General features: G+C 32.8%; 1 protein-coding gene across 2 annotated transcripts in view; it reads right to left on the reverse strand.

Annotated features, from left to right (window-relative positions):
- Window positions 1–15918, reverse strand: part of LOC118733093 (GTPase-activating Rap/Ran-GAP domain-like protein 3) — a 136365-nt gene that overhangs the window by 63240 nt on the left and 57207 nt on the right. For both annotated transcript variants that reach the window (XM_036462297.1, XM_036462298.1), the window contains exons 4-10: window positions 11701–11782; window positions 9036–9154; window positions 4482–4716; window positions 4140–4238; window positions 2305–2408; window positions 1950–2136; window positions 1641–1750 (exon numbers count right to left, since the gene is read on the reverse strand). In XM_036462297.1, coding sequence (XP_036318190.1) covers window positions 1641–1750; window positions 1950–2136; window positions 2305–2408; window positions 4140–4238; window positions 4482–4716; window positions 9036–9154; window positions 11701–11782 — 936 coding nt within the window. The remainder of the gene's footprint in view (window positions 1–1640; window positions 1751–1949; window positions 2137–2304; window positions 2409–4139; window positions 4239–4481; window positions 4717–9035; window positions 9155–11700; window positions 11783–15918) is intronic.

A 15918-nucleotide genomic window follows, 5' to 3' on the forward strand; every position in this document is an offset into this window, starting at 1 on the left:
TTTTTTTTCTTCGCCGAAATTTTTTCACGTGTCTTTTTTCTTTATTCGTTTCAAGTGATGTTATGTATGTATAATAAAGTTAACTTTAAGCTTCATCAAAATTTTTGCAATATGAAACGAACTTGAGTGCCGTTTGGCTCAGGCGAATAAATTTGTTTAGTTTTAATTTTTTGTTTCAGTGCATGTTTTTTAAAGCAGAGTCTGTTTTGGAATTTGGTTTTGCTTTCTAATTTTATGTTTATTGTTGCTGTTTCTTTAAGAAGAGGGTTTATGGTTAACGGTATATTGTCCCTTTTTTCTAGATCAAGTCATTTACGGTTTCTAACGGGAAACCAGACCCTAACAACCGCTATGCTGAATAGAAGGGATTTTGTTCTGATTACTTTAGTCCTTAAAAATTCAAAGTGATGGACACAAAAGAACTGATGGAGCTTTATTGGATCCGCATTTTGAATTTTTGAAAACTGATATCAGATTTGTAATCAGCCACTCGAAGCAGGTTTGTCTATCAAATATCATGAGCGGATGAGACCTTTATGATTTTTTTTTTTTAATTTCTCTACAATTCAGAATACACTGAAAAAATGGTTAGCAGGGTTAATATAAATATATGCATATGTATATGTATGCATATTCGAATGAATTTAAGTTTTATTGAACACAATTTATGTGGTTAGAGAATTAAATTTTAATTGTGCTTTTCTGCATTTTCATTACAGTCACAAACAAAAGCCCGCCAACATATTAAGCCATACTTACATAGATTTATCGTTTGCACATTTGCAACTTTTTCCCCCATTGATAATGTGTAACTGATACGCTTGAGATAAAGGTACTTTCATATTTAAATATATGTGAATATATAATAGGGTGGTCCAAAAAAAGTAAAGTGTTAAATTTAATGCGCTAATCCGCGCGAATGTTCTAAATTGAAAAAAATATACACCTGCTTTTTATATCGAAATCAAAAAATATTTAGAGGTCGCTGAAAGCGCTCAAGCTTTCCTATGTATTTTATATGGGACAAAAATAATTTTTTGTGGAAATGGTATATAATTATTGAAAATATTTTTTATATTATTATTTTTATATATTTTTCGTTTGGAGAACTCTGTTCCCCTTCAGGAGACTTGCAATAATTTAACCCATAGGAAAGTCGATAGTATTAAGAAATGGTAAGATAAAGAATTGGTTAATATTAATGGAGGTCTTCTGAAGAGAAACAGAACTCTCCGATCGAAAAATATTGATTTGCAAGAATTCTATAACACTTCCACGAAAAATGGTTTTTCCCTATATAAAATACATGGGAAAGTTTGAGCGGTTGAAGGGTATATTCTTCGATTTAGAATATTTCTAGGGGGGTGAGAGCATTAAAATTCCAAACTAGCTTTTTCCACACGTTTTGTTTTTGGAACCACCCTAATATACAACCTACACGCTTATTTACAAATTCGCATTCGTACGTATTTATATAGATTAGAAAATACGTACATATGTACGTGCATATGTATTTTTACAACTGCGCATTTGTGCATAAATTTATGTTACCTCCATAAAACACAAAATGAGGGCATTGATATTTATTCTAATTGGCTTCGATAACGCTACAGTGGCGATTTGGTGATTAGCATACTTACCGTAAATTCTGGTGGATTTGGAAGCGTCGGTCCGAAGGGTGGCACATTCTCATCGCAAAACACCGCCAACCGGTAGGCATGGTCGATTTTCGTGACAACCGCAAAAATATCTGTGAAATTGAAATGAGAGTTTTACTCGTACTCGTACTTTTGTGCAGCAAATTTAAATTTGTGGTCTTAGCAAGCATTCATGCAGCGCAAATGTTAATTGAAGAGCAAAAGTGGTCGCATTATTGTTTTTTCATTTTTCTTTTTGCAGTTTCAAAACAATCAAAATCAATTTACATACATATAAGCTTGCGCACTTACGTGTAAATTGGCTCTTAATCCATGTGGGATCAAATGCTGTCGGCAGTATGTATTCGCTGCCACCCAGCCCACTTTGCACTGCCAGCGCATCCCTTTGCGCGCTAATCGAGTTGGCCTTGTTCGCGCTTGGCTGATCAATGAAAATAATGTTAACAATATCATTGCCGATATGTCGTTTGCGTTCCACCTGTCAGACAAACAAAAAAAAATAAAATAAAATATGAAATAAAAAAATGCTGGTGAAATATTTGCAAAAAGATTAGCTGACATTTAATTTTATGCCTCAAAAGTTACTTTCACGCTGCTTAAAGCGGTAACACAAACATATATACATAAGTAAGTGTTCGACACGCACCTGTTGTCGATTGTCCCGGGAGTATGGCAGCAGCGTCGACACATGGAACATTATCTCGTGGCCCTCGTACAGCGTGTACACCGAATATTTGCCAGTCATATCGCCTATCGTGTTTTTGACAGACATGAAAGTGAAAAATTGAATGACAGCATTAAATTTGGCGTTGTCTTTTTGTCATGCTTTTTTAGCGACTTTTGGTAGAAGCTTTACTGAATATTTAAGCATGTACTTATATTATATGTATGTATGTACATAAAACGTACTTGGTAGAAAAAATAATAAAAAAATTGGGCCTAATAGAAGCCTTTCTTTTCGATCGTTTAAAGAGAGTCTTCTGTGATCGGTTATTTTATTATTTTTGTTTGAAATAGTTACCAGCTTTAAAGCTTCCCATAGAAGGGAAAATTTATCAACCACTAAATACACGAAATTCGGCAGTACACATTTTTGCTCTGATTGACTTTCGGAAGCTTACTTTCTCCCATGCACGTGAGTCCCCCAATGCTCTCCATGCATCACACGAGGGATGGATTTTGGGGTTCAATCGACTTCAATTCTAATATAAAAATTTAGGAGTACCGTTAACTTTTCATGATTCAATGATCGCATATTAAACAAATTGCGGAACGACCCTTGGGTACAAACTTTTCGATAAAAAAAAAAGAATTTTTAAAATCGGTTCACGTGGTTCAAAGTTATGCGGTAACATACACAAAAAAAGAAAAAATAATTTCTGACCTCCCCCGTTTTTTTGGAAGTCGGTTAAAAATTTTCGAGTTCTTTGTTATTTTTATTTAAATAAAGTGCAATCTATGAAACTTTAAACAGTTTATTTATTTACATACATTTACATACATTACATACTGTACATAAAATTTGCATAATTTTTTTTTTAAATAGCGAATTATCTGAACCGAATTTTCAGTATTCTCTGGTGATATATCTTTACAAGTATAGCTTTGCACTTTATACCAAAGCACAGTGGCTCAAAACTGGAATTTACTATTCACAATTCAATGGAGCCTTCATTTTCAACCCATTTGATTAATATTATTTTTATTTTTATAAGTATGATAATTAATATTGGGTCTGATCACAGAGTTATAGATGCAGATTTTTTCTCTTCTGATGACACATCCAACGCTTTACAAGTGCTGATTATATTGGCAAAACGCAACCATCGTTTTGAGGTCTTAAACCCAACTTGAAATATGCATAGATACATTTTTTACTTGGGAAAAATCTGAATTGTGACATTATTTAGTCTGATAGAAATGAAACCAATTAATCAATTCGATTTAGAAGAATCAGTGTCGTATCGGTGCCATGTCTGTTCAGTATCAATGCCAAGCAGCCTCGATCTGTGATACAAATTCACACACATCCGTGGTATGTGCGATGCTTTCAGTGAAGTGAATTAATTTTTCCTCTATATTAAAAACTACTTGTAATAGAGCAACGTCAGCTCGTCAGTAAAAAATATAGTTGTCGAAGTATTTAAAAATCATGGAACGGACACTGACGGTAAAAAACTGTGCCGGATGTATCTGAACACCTCTTTTTGTGACTGTGAATAATAATTTATTTTTCACTGACATTGATACTGAACTAGCACAGCACTAAGGGTTAAATTTTGACTTCCGCTCCAATGTGAAATTTATTATAGATTTAAATATGTGTATTAACCTTCTAATGCGGATTCAACATATCATTAAATTTTAACATACTTAGTTAAGCGACAGAAATTAATTGAGAATTAGTTCATTAAGTATAATGTACATACATACATACTTTCATATCTTAAATAACGTTACCTGATTTTTGAAATATCATACCTTTCACATCTAATCCACCACGGAAGCGATCCCAGCCTTTTAGACGTACCCGTTCGCCCAGTATGTGCAGGAAGTCCTCAAAGTCTCGACTAGCGTCTTCTGTTCGATGAGGTGAAACAGAAAAAAAAACATTTATGTGAATAAAAAAAAATTGGCAATTGCATATATGGGTTTATGATATACGTATGTACATATGAAAATAAATCAACAAATGAAACGTGCATATGAAAAGCTACTTAATCATGCTGCATAATTTATTTTACCTAAAATGTATTTAAGCAAAATGCTCTTAACGCTAATTTATTCTCTTTGTATCTGCATAGTTTCTTATTTTCTACTTACGATTGCTCAGCATTTCGTCGTCACACTCTTGTCCTGGCTTCATGTACACTACACCGAATTTGAAATTCACTGAACCCTCTTGTTCCTCAAGTAAAAGCAAATCCTTTTGTATATCGGCTGTAAATATCTCTTTGGGATTCTTAGCTGATGCGTCCATGCCAGTGAAATGTGTCAATATTTGTTTTACCGTCAGCTTTTGATTGGCCTGATAGGGTAGTGCAATTTTCTGTGTGCCCTGGGGAGAGAGAAACAACAATAAAAACGTTTGCATGACAATATGGAAATGTTATAAATATTGTCCATTGGTAAACAAAGAGTGCTAAAATAAATACCAGTCGAATGCTTTTAGAATGCGAATTGAAAAAGAGCGTTTACATAACATTATGGACAAAAGCAACAAAATACAAACCGACGATTTGGCGCAATGTTAAAGGATATGCCTGCGTCATTATACCAGTAATTTTTCGGAAAACTTGCCAACGAATATGATGCATGTGCATAGATTGCGAGCTTTCAAGATTCATACAAAATATTTTATACCATGAAAGAAAATTGCCAAATACCGGATAATTAACGAACTGGACCGGAATGGGCATTTAGAAATGGTTTTTCGTAAAAATAATAAATATACATACAGAAGAAGATAGAATAATCTTGGCCCAAAATGTACGCTAGCGAAGTAGAATTGTCTCTACAACCACCACTTTGTGATCTGTTAAAAATTGTGATGAATATGAGTCATTCTTTATTAAGTCGGACAGATTTTTTCTTGTGGGTTCTATAGATGAAATAAGCTATTTTTAAAATATTTTTTTTTATGTTTTGTAATCTGTTTTCGAAAACATATGACGAGATCAGTTTAGGAGAGTGTGAAAAATCAGGTTTATGCAAAAATTGAGATTTTATTGCGGATTCCGATAGAATATCTATCCAGAAATATTATTTGTATAGCACCGTTTTTTTTAAGGCGACAAACCTCTCGAAATGGGCGTTGCAATTGCAGGAATAAAATTTAGAAAAACGCATATTTTATTGTGGAATTCGGCAGAATATCCACAACAGCGGCCGACGTGATTAATTGGAACCACTTTTTGTTTTAAGCAGAATAACGGTAAATTGAAAATATCTCGAAAACATATCCATAGAAAAAAAAATAGCAATTCTACATAGAAATTGGATAGTGGCGTTCGGAGAACAAAAACCAAGCTAAAGTTTGTGATCCAGTGTAAATATGAACATACATATTTGAAATTCTGGTATTTTTTATTATATTTTAAAAATATATGTTCCAATATCCTTAGGCATATTGACCAGATTTAGCTCCATCCGAGCAGAATTTATATTGGTGAACACATTTTCTGACAGATAAGAAAAATGTGCTAAAAGAATTTGATGGCGGTTGTTTTGACAAAATAATTGTATTGTAATTATATGCACATATTACGCATATGAAAGTTTATATTTAAGAATTTTAGTAAAACTACTTTAAAACTAAGTTTAGCAACGAACAAATAATGTCAAGTTTGTTTTTATCGTAGTTGGTATTTTCTCATCAACTTCATACTTTCTAGTAAAAAAAAAAAAACTTTCATATCGAAATTTAACCTGTTTTTTAATTTTAACCTAATCTTAACACGAAACAAACTTGGGTTGATTTTTCTAAAGCTGCAGAAGAAGAAGCAAAGGCCTTTGCAGCATTTTTCCCATATATGTATGTTGGTATGTGTGCTATTTCATATGCAAAGATACCATACTAATATTCTCCCCGTTGACTTAAACCACTTCCGCCACACTATGAAAACTTCATAATTAAAGGCGGAAAACTTTTCTATATTCACATACATGTGTGTATGCATCACACAGTGTTCAAAAACTAAATTATCTGCTGTGTTGCTTTCCTCATTACTAAACCAAAATTTGTGCTTGCTCAGACAGCGTGTCGATTTTGGTAAGTGATATGAAAATGAAATAAAATTACGAACATTATACATATGTACATTAAAAAGGGAAATTTTACGAAGTTTATATTTGCGAAATTTAGTAATAATGGAGCAACACAATTTTTTTCTGTGAACAATTCTTCGACAATACCTCGAGTTGGTACTTCAAGGTCACATTTCTGGAAAACGCGCTAGCTGTGCTTAACTGTTTGAGGAAAGGACTCGATTTTTTTTAAATCTTAGCAATTTAAATATGTGTGGGTTTGGCACACGTGCGTATTCACACGCACATACCTATGTACAAACGGCATTATTTGAAGTTAGATTCACCTTTGCTACTTGCATTGTGCCGATAATCAGTGTATAGTTGGTTGAACAGCAGCATACCGTCAGCAGCAGTCAAAAGCATGCAGCTTCCTATATTGGCAGCATCAGCCATCTATAGAAACATTCACACATAAATAACTTGCATTTGCAGATGCAAAATGGCTTCAGACATCATGGCGCCGGAAGTTCGTTCATCAATGTGTATGTGTTTGTGTTTTGAATGTTCACTTTCACTTACATACATACGTGCTTACTAGCGGCATACAAAAAAGCTTTAAATACATAAATAAGTATGCTAACATGTAAATGCGCCTTAAAGTTGGTCTGTGTGTTGCAAGTGTCAATGTTAAGTGTACTCAACTTTAGTAAAGCCATTTTATGTTTTGCTATTCTTTTCTCTTGGCAAGTTAAAAAACATGTATTATTCTGAAATGTTGAATTTCTGTTGTGGAAACGCTTATTTGCGGTTTGTTTAACGAGCAATGCCGTACGTGAGTGAGTCAACCGACAATGTCGACAGTATAACATAACGCATACGCCATGGTGTACGGTGGTTTGCTGTAGCTGTAGCTGTCCAAATTGATAGTATTTTTTCTTATGTTTTTGGTATTGTTGCATACAGGAGCAGTACATACATATGTATAAGTAAATGCTCTACATTTGCTGGGCGAGCATTTGCGGTATTGCCCTAATCAGCGAACTTTATAAGCGGCAGAGGGATATTTAATGATAGTACTTACAATATTTTTAAGCGGCTATTTAGCGCTTGTAAAGTTTGTTTAGCGTAGTGCTGCAACACTTTTTATAGCTTTAAAGTGAGCTGCTATTAGATATATGTACAAAGTTGAAATTATTAGTTGCTTGATATACATATGTATTTCTAAAATTGTTCATTAGTGAAATGCTTTCCGGTAAGCGAAAATAAAGTAGTATTTTTAGTTTGAAAGTTTAGCGGATATTTAGCTTTTTATAAATAACTCATAAATGAAATTTAATTTTCTATCTTCTACTCAAACCGACACATAAACCTGTGGGAGTTTCTAAATCCAACTAATAGCAAAGGTTGAGCAAGCTACGATAATCAGTTTTAATTTGTTGACCAATTAAGCTCGTAAATTTTGACGAAAATAGAAAAAAATATCTATTCTTGAGCTAAACAAGGATTACTAGAAATACATTTTGTATGTTAGTACATATGTACATAGAAAAAATATTTTGAATAATCATACAAAAAATTTTAATTTATTTCAATTCAATTTATTTTCACTTTTTTTGAATATTGTAATGTCGACACATATATCAGAAGAGGTATTCACTCAAATTAAAAAAAAAAAATTTATAAGCGCTGACTGAGAGAATGTAAAAATGGTTTCCCACTGCATTACCTGTAATGCAGTGAGTAAACGAGATAGTGAAAAGTTTTGTCTTGAGGCGAATTGTAATGTGTTACTCTATCGATACACATAGTAAGCGCTTACCAAAAACAGAAAAGTTTTTGCTGGTTATGTACTTATGAACATATTTAAGTTTAAATTTTGGCAGGGGGTATTCTTCTTAGTTTGACCGCGTAATAATTTAAAATGCGTAGACGCTAAGTATCTAAGTGCTAAAAAGCTTGTCAATAGCAATTACATAATGGCTGAATGAGTGCAATTAGTCTTGCTGCATAAAAATATGTATGTACGAGGATTATAATTAGTTAAAATTTTAGATATGTATGTATGTACATTCCTCTGAGTGACTGCAAATTATATCACCCAAATATTTAAAAATCTATTATCTTTCCCTTCTGCCCTTCCCAAGCGATGAGCAGCAAAATTAGTTGAAAATTAATTAATTTAGCGCAGCTTAAAATAAAATGGGGTTTCTTAAAATTATCAGCCTTCAATAAACCACACTTACATTACCGCCTATGCAGTTTCAAAATTTTTGTATAGAATTCAGAGAGTTTTGTATAAAATCATAACAGATTTTTTTTTTATGAAAAATACAGAGCTATTACTCTTACCTTTAATTACAATGCTTAGTCTCAAGTAAAATGAAAACCTCAAGGAAACTAGGTACTAGATAGGTGCTTGTGAAGGTGAGCAATAATGTGGCAATGCATCTTTATTGGAGGCATCTATTTACTACTTATGTACACACATAAACTCATAGATATATTCAAGTTATTTGAGCTTAGATTATACAATTATTATTGACTTCTAAAAGGTTGTTTACTCAGTACGCCAAACACTTATTTATTGCTACATAATTGCACAATGATTTCCATATAAGTAAAGCTTACCTGTTTTCGAAATAATATTGCTCGATACATTGGTGCGCCCTGATGTCCGGACTCTTGTGACACAACCGAAAGAAAGTAAGGATTTTTTTCTGCATCCATGCCGACATAGTTTTGATGTACTGCAAGCAAACCAACAAAAACAAAAACAAAAACAAAAACAAAAGCAAGATATAATATGAAAGTTAAGTTTGCGAAAAAATTCCAAGTTGAATGGTTAAATCTGGCGTACACGCAAGAGTTGAATGGCTAAGCGGATGAATTGGACGAAAGTTATGTACGTAGTTGCTTGCTTGCTAGTCTCTGCTACCCTTTTGTCTGGCGATTGGCATTGTTGGCACGCACACACACGTAAACTTAAATTGCACACAGAGCATTTGATTGAATAGGAAATGAAAGGAGCAGCACGTATTCACAACAACGAAAAAAGGTAAAGAAAGGACAAGCCAAATGAAATGGGGTAAATATTAATTTCGAAATATTGACAATAAGGTAGACCACAGCTGGTAGGTTAGTAGGAACGTAGCCTGAAGAAGGAAAAAGTATCCAAACTTGCGCTTAGGTGGAAATGTTTTAGAAATGTGTAGTAGAAAGCGGCGTACGTGTTAAGCTCATACTCTTAAAAATTTCAAAGGAAAAGCTATAGAATTAACATAAATGTGGCCATATAGAAGTCAGCTATACTTAAAACTCACACAAATATTTTTTGTATTACCTTTTTAATCCTACAACTGCAATTTTAGCACAGAGCATACCTTAACCCTGCTTTGATCACCCGCGCCCCGAGATGTATATGTTTTTTTTTTTTTTTGAATGTAGCACTCTCTTTTGGGAAGTGAAAAATGAAATCAGTGGTTTTTTCACTGTTATTAAGGAATATTTCTAAGTGTAATCCAGTTAAGTTATAAACAAACATGTAAAGAATCCAAATTTGGAAGAAAAAAATTTCATAGAATTTCCATTACAGTAAAACAAAAGTAACGCAAACAAAACATTATATTTATCAAAACGGGGTGAAGCTAAGAAAAAATAGTCTAAAAAGGAAAGATATATTTAGGGGATTCACGAGACATCGTAAGCGTCGTAATGTCTTTAGTTCGTAAAATTTTTCTATGTAAAATAACAGTTCAAATATTTTTTAAGTTATTATTTGTTTTTATTTTACCCTACGAGTCCCCTAAAAGCATTTTAACCTCTATTTAAAATTGAAAATTTGTACTTCTTTGTGTATTGCAGCGGATCATATTTCATGTAAATTCTAATCCTTCACCTTCCTTCTAATGCGCTACCACTCCGCATGGCTTGGGTGCAGCCCTGGTCAAAGCAAAAATGTGACTATAAGTAACAATTAGGTCAAGGTGCAGAGATGATATTCTGAGGGGTAGTAGCCGATAGTTTTAGCTTTAATTTAAGCTTAAGTGGAAGGTTCTGTCACCATTTGTTTTTTTCTACAGCTTCTGAAATATTGCAAAAATGCTACATTTTGACACTTTGACCTCGTGTTTCTCAAAATCTGGAGCTAATGGAAACTTTATACATACTTACGGATTCGCAATCAGCACAAAAAGTCTACCAAAAGGAGCTTTAATATTTTCGCGCACTAAAATCAATGTTGCCCTGTGTAATTCATTGTTTCCAATAACTAAATATATTTCTTCAATAAAGTGTGTGCTTGCTTTCAGAAACACTAAACAAGAGATGCAGTTGGTTTCTTCTGGTTCTTTTTTTTAATTTAAAAATATTTTCTCTTAAAATATAACCCGTGTGATTGAGAAAAGTTGCTAAAATATGTTTGATAATATAGCATATCATTAAAATTTTAAAAGCAGAAGTATAAGTTCGGGCGAAACCGAACTTGATATACCCGGCGCACGTGCTAAAATACCGTTTTACCTTCTAGTAAACTTGCTGATAAGCACGAGTATTTTTCCCGATGTCAAACAGTTTCGATAATATGCCTTGACATACTGAAATGCTTGGCGCAAATTTGTTGAAAGTCGATAAGGCGGTTATTAAAGTAATATAAATTTACACACACATACATACATCGCATTAAAGCCAACGAGCGTTGTCATTGTTTGTTGTAAGCACTTGTTGGTTGGTGTGGCTGTTTGCGTTGTCCTAGTCTACTGCGTGCGTAATGGTAAAATTTTGTAGATAAAATAACGAAGTCTGCAATAAAAAGTGGGCTGAGAGAAAACTGTTGCTTTCTTTGTATGCCACCAAACCGCCAATCGCTTTGAATTTAAAATTAAATTGCGGTTAAGCACTTTAAGTGAATTTAAACCATTACCAGGGAATTTCTTATACTACACTACATTCATTTAATTCCAACGCATACATACATACATACATACAAAGGTATGTAGCTCATTCGGCGTTGTACTTTGCAGAGAATTTCTTTCTTTAATTTCCCCTCTGGTTATTTTTGTGCATTGTTTGGCTGTCAATCAGCAAGCGATGTCTGCTTGAATTTTTTTTTTTTTTTTTTTTTTTGTGATATCACAATAATGATGATTGAATGTCAATAAGCGAATGGGCGCGCGTACGAACACAAATGTGGCCATCATGAAAGTGCTAAACATGTGATGAAGAATTTTTTCCTTTTTTTTTCCTATTTTCTATTGACGTTTTTATCGCATATATATGTACATATTTAGTTACTTACATTTGCCCAAAAAGTATTTGAAATACCAGCGCGTTTGATGCTCAGGATTCTCCAATATGGGTGTGCTGGGCGAGCCAAAGACCTGCGAAAATTGAACGGAAGTTATATAAATAAGTATTTGGTATATGTATAATAAGAGTTTGCTAAATGTCAAGTCCACAAGGTAAAATCAATCAAAAATGTAAAAATACTTTGTTGTTGAGTGTGTATACCCTTGTAGAAATGTACGTATATATGTATGTAGGTATGTATATTTTTTTATATCCGTATAGTAAGTATTTGTTGATTTGTATTGAAATTAACATTCACTTACTAACAGTGAACTTGTTGCAATTGACATGAAAAGAAATCATTTAGTTGCTTACATACATGCATACATAAATGGTGACGTAAAGACTAACAGCATTTAACTGAAAATCGAATTTTTTGGTTTCAGTCAATTTCTATATAAAATTCTAAATATTAAAAAATGTTTTTTTTTTTTTATGCAGATTGGACCGTAACTGCGCTCGGCTGTTGCTAAGTTAAGACCATTGACAAGATTACTAGGTTAGGTAAATTGTAGCTTGGTGGAACTAGGTAGCTCTCAATTTATGATCATTAAGATTTCAGCGCCATTCATACTAAATACTAGAAATTTTCGTACTTTAAAAGCAAAAGTTAGAGAGATGGGTATCATCTCAAGCTAGCGTTGTAATAAGTGAAGATTTATCTACGAAACCACGATTTTTTGAGCTATTTGAGTTTTCAAAACAAAGTTTTATGTGCAAGATTTAAAATTTTTAAAGTTTAAACTTAAAATATACTTTTAGTTTAATGTGATATAAAAAAGACCCTTATAACTTGCAATTAATAAAACACAGGCCAACAAAAATGGGAAACAATTTTGGTGCGGCAAATGTTAAAGTTATTTTTGATAGACTTTTATGTGCTGATTACGAATTCGTAATTAGCAGGTCAAGGTGCAGGGAGGGTATTTTCAGGATAGTAGTCGAGAATTTTAGCTTTAATTTAAGCCTAAGTGGAAGGTTATCTCGCCTTTTGTATCTCTGTTAGAGCTTCTCAAATATTGCAAAAAACGCGACTATTTGATATTTTGATCTCGTTTACCTAAAAATCTGGAGCTGATTGAAACTTTTTACTTACGGATTCCTAATCAGCTCCAAAAATTTTATCCTAAACAGCTTTAACATTTGCTGCACCAAAATTAGTGTTGCCCTGTGTAAATTTAAAAGTCAATATTGAATTATATGTTTCTTTGAAGAAATTTAAAATAAAAATTTTTTCCGATCAAAAATATTTTTTAACTTAAAAACATTAAGGCGAACCTCCATAATAGGTATGCGTATCCGTATGCGTTAGTGTTTTTTTTTTAAGAGAATGTTCGCCACCAAACTCAAAACGGTATTACAAGCGAACCTTTGGGTCAACGCCTTGGTAGACACACAGCGCTTTTATTTCCTAACGAAAAAGTGCAAACTCATGTTTTTCTATATTAGTTGTTATCAAACAACGTTTTCAACTTTCTCATACTGCACTGCATATATTTTAGGACCATTAACCTCCCGTCTATGGCACGGGGTAGTTTACTATCCCAGAAGTAGTAGTAGTAACAAAAAAAAAATGTATAGAAACTTTGATGACCAATATTTACTCAGGAACGCCTTTCTTTAATATTTTAATTTCTAAGTTGCATAAATAAGTATGCGAACCGACTTCCAAACTCCCATTAAACATATATGTATGCGATGCATTCATTACCTCTTTTTGGTATATTTATTCGAATTTCGGGAATTCCCAAAGCTGAATGTAATATAAAAATTGTAAATATTTTGTAATTTAATCGAAAAAATATTGGTGTAAATTTCTACCACACAAATCAATACACAGGCGAAAGATTAAAAGGGCACCCAAATAATTGCTAAATGGCAATAACAAGTTTATAAGTATTGACTAAACATACTTAGTAGATATTGAAAATGTTGAAATTATAAGCATGCATTCTTTGGGAGGCTTTGTAACAACGACACGAAAAAGGTTGACTGCTCTGTGTCGAGTTTTTGGCTGTTTAAGAGCCAAATCAGGGCAATTCGACTTGCGTACACTTTTGTATTGGCTGATTAAATAAAAAAAAAATAAAAAAAAATAGTAATTGATTGACCCTTCTGAAACACTTGACAAGTTAACGAATTAAGAGAAATTGAAAAGCTTTTGTCACATTTCGCTTTAAACATTTTCTCACACGTACACGAATGCCTATAAAGCGGCAAGCTTCGTGAAGTATTTTTTATTTTTTGCTTAAATATTGTATCTATATAATCTTTGGACTTTGTGCATCAACAGATTGAGCAGCAAGATTGATATAAGTATGTATGTATATTATGGCGTTTTAATTTCTTGTGAAATCCTTCCTAGCGAACTCGGCTTCTGGTTATATAAAATTCAAAAAAAATCCACAAGGGCATAGCTCTAAAGTCAATTCGGACCCGTCCAATTATAAAAGAAACTATCTTAAATTTATACTAAGTTCTACTAAAGCTTCCTTTTATTAGATAATATTAAATTTAATGTTGGAATGTAGAATTCGAATCTGCTAGCAAAGATGTCGAAAAACCCGTTCCATACAAATTAACCAATCCTAGTATACACACATTGTTTGCTATTTAAGGAATTTAAAATATATCGTATCAAATATACATACATATGTATGCGAGTACATTAGGGTCCATCACACCCTATACAAACAAATTGGTACTGTTTTCCATCAGAATTATAAAAAATTATATAATATTTCAAGAGTTTCTAAAGCACTTCATTATTTTGATTCCGTTAATAATAAAATGTCAAGCATTTCTTTGCAGACCTTTTAAATTTAAACTCTAAACTCATGAAAGGTGATTTTTGAAAACAATATTTTTAAAAATTTATTTTGCTTATAAAGAAATCGGATTTTTTGAGGTACTTTCCAATGGGTTCAACTCGCGGGAGTCTTTAAATATAATAGGTTTTATAATTACGGCAGGAATACCACCACTTTTTTTTTGGTGAGGCACACTAGTGTACATATTGATATAAATTCGTATGTGTATCTAAATTCATGAAAACGACCATCGATCACTCAGTGGCATTAATGTTTCATGTATTTGTGCAAATTTTTTTGTGTATATAAGGATGTACTTCCGATTTTTGTATTAGCTTTTACTCATTTTAGGTTTTTTTTTCCTTACTGGCTTAATATAAATGGCAAGAAAGAAATAACTTATTAGTGGCACACAAGAGCATCTCTGAACAGAGCCTCCAAAGAGTTTACAGATTAACATCCTGCAATTTTAGTAAATGGCTGCACTGAGAAAAAGATCAACCAAAAATTGGTTAATATTATCAAATTCAAACTTGAAAAGGAATCAACGTGTTTTTCGGTTAATACTAACAATACCTTAGTTGATATTTTCAACAATGATTTGGTAATATTAACCATACTTTTGTTTACATTAACCAAGCTCTTGGTTGTCAATTTGTTCGTTTGAATACGCTTGTGCACTCCAAGGATGCTTTTTTCATAATTCGGAGATACAAAATAAAAATTTGTATTATTATTTTAATCTGTTGCCTCTAGGGGAATTTAAACCCGCATCTTCTGAAAGTTAGCAAATAACAGCAAGCACTCAGCTACAGCCGCTTTATAAATGTCTCTTCAATTGTTCAACTTGAACCAAGTTTCTTCTTCTTCGTTTGATTTGGTTCTGCACTTCACAGAGGCTTTTTCGTAATTAAAACGAAAAAAATTAAAAAAAAAACAAGTAAGAAAGTCTAAGTTCGGGTGGAGCCGAACATTAAATACCCGGCGCAAGTATTAAATATATGTTTTTTCATCTTTCCGAAAGCTACCGCTACATGATAAGCGGGTGTATAAATATTAAGTAAACTAGCATCCTTAAATTTCGAAATATTTCAAGCATTTCTGAAATGTACCGTTATATGAAAAGCGACCGTAATTTTAGTCTGATTTCAATAATTTTCAACGTTTTGCTTTTATGTAGCAAGCACAATAAAAATACCGAGTTTGGCACAAATTGGTAGAACGGTTACCGATGTACATATATGTGATCATAAGTGGGCGGTGCCACGCCGATTTTCCAAAATTTTACCATAAACGTATTTCTTGGTAAAGAGTTGTTGCAAGCATCAATTTTGATTTAATTAGCTTCAATATTTACT

Source organism: Rhagoletis pomonella, unplaced genomic scaffold (assembly GCF_013731165.1).
Source record: "Rhagoletis pomonella isolate Grant_MI unplaced genomic scaffold, Rhpom_1.0 Rhpom_scaffold_00002, whole genome shotgun sequence".
Classification (NCBI taxonomy): domain Eukaryota; kingdom Metazoa; phylum Arthropoda; class Insecta; order Diptera; family Tephritidae; genus Rhagoletis; species Rhagoletis pomonella.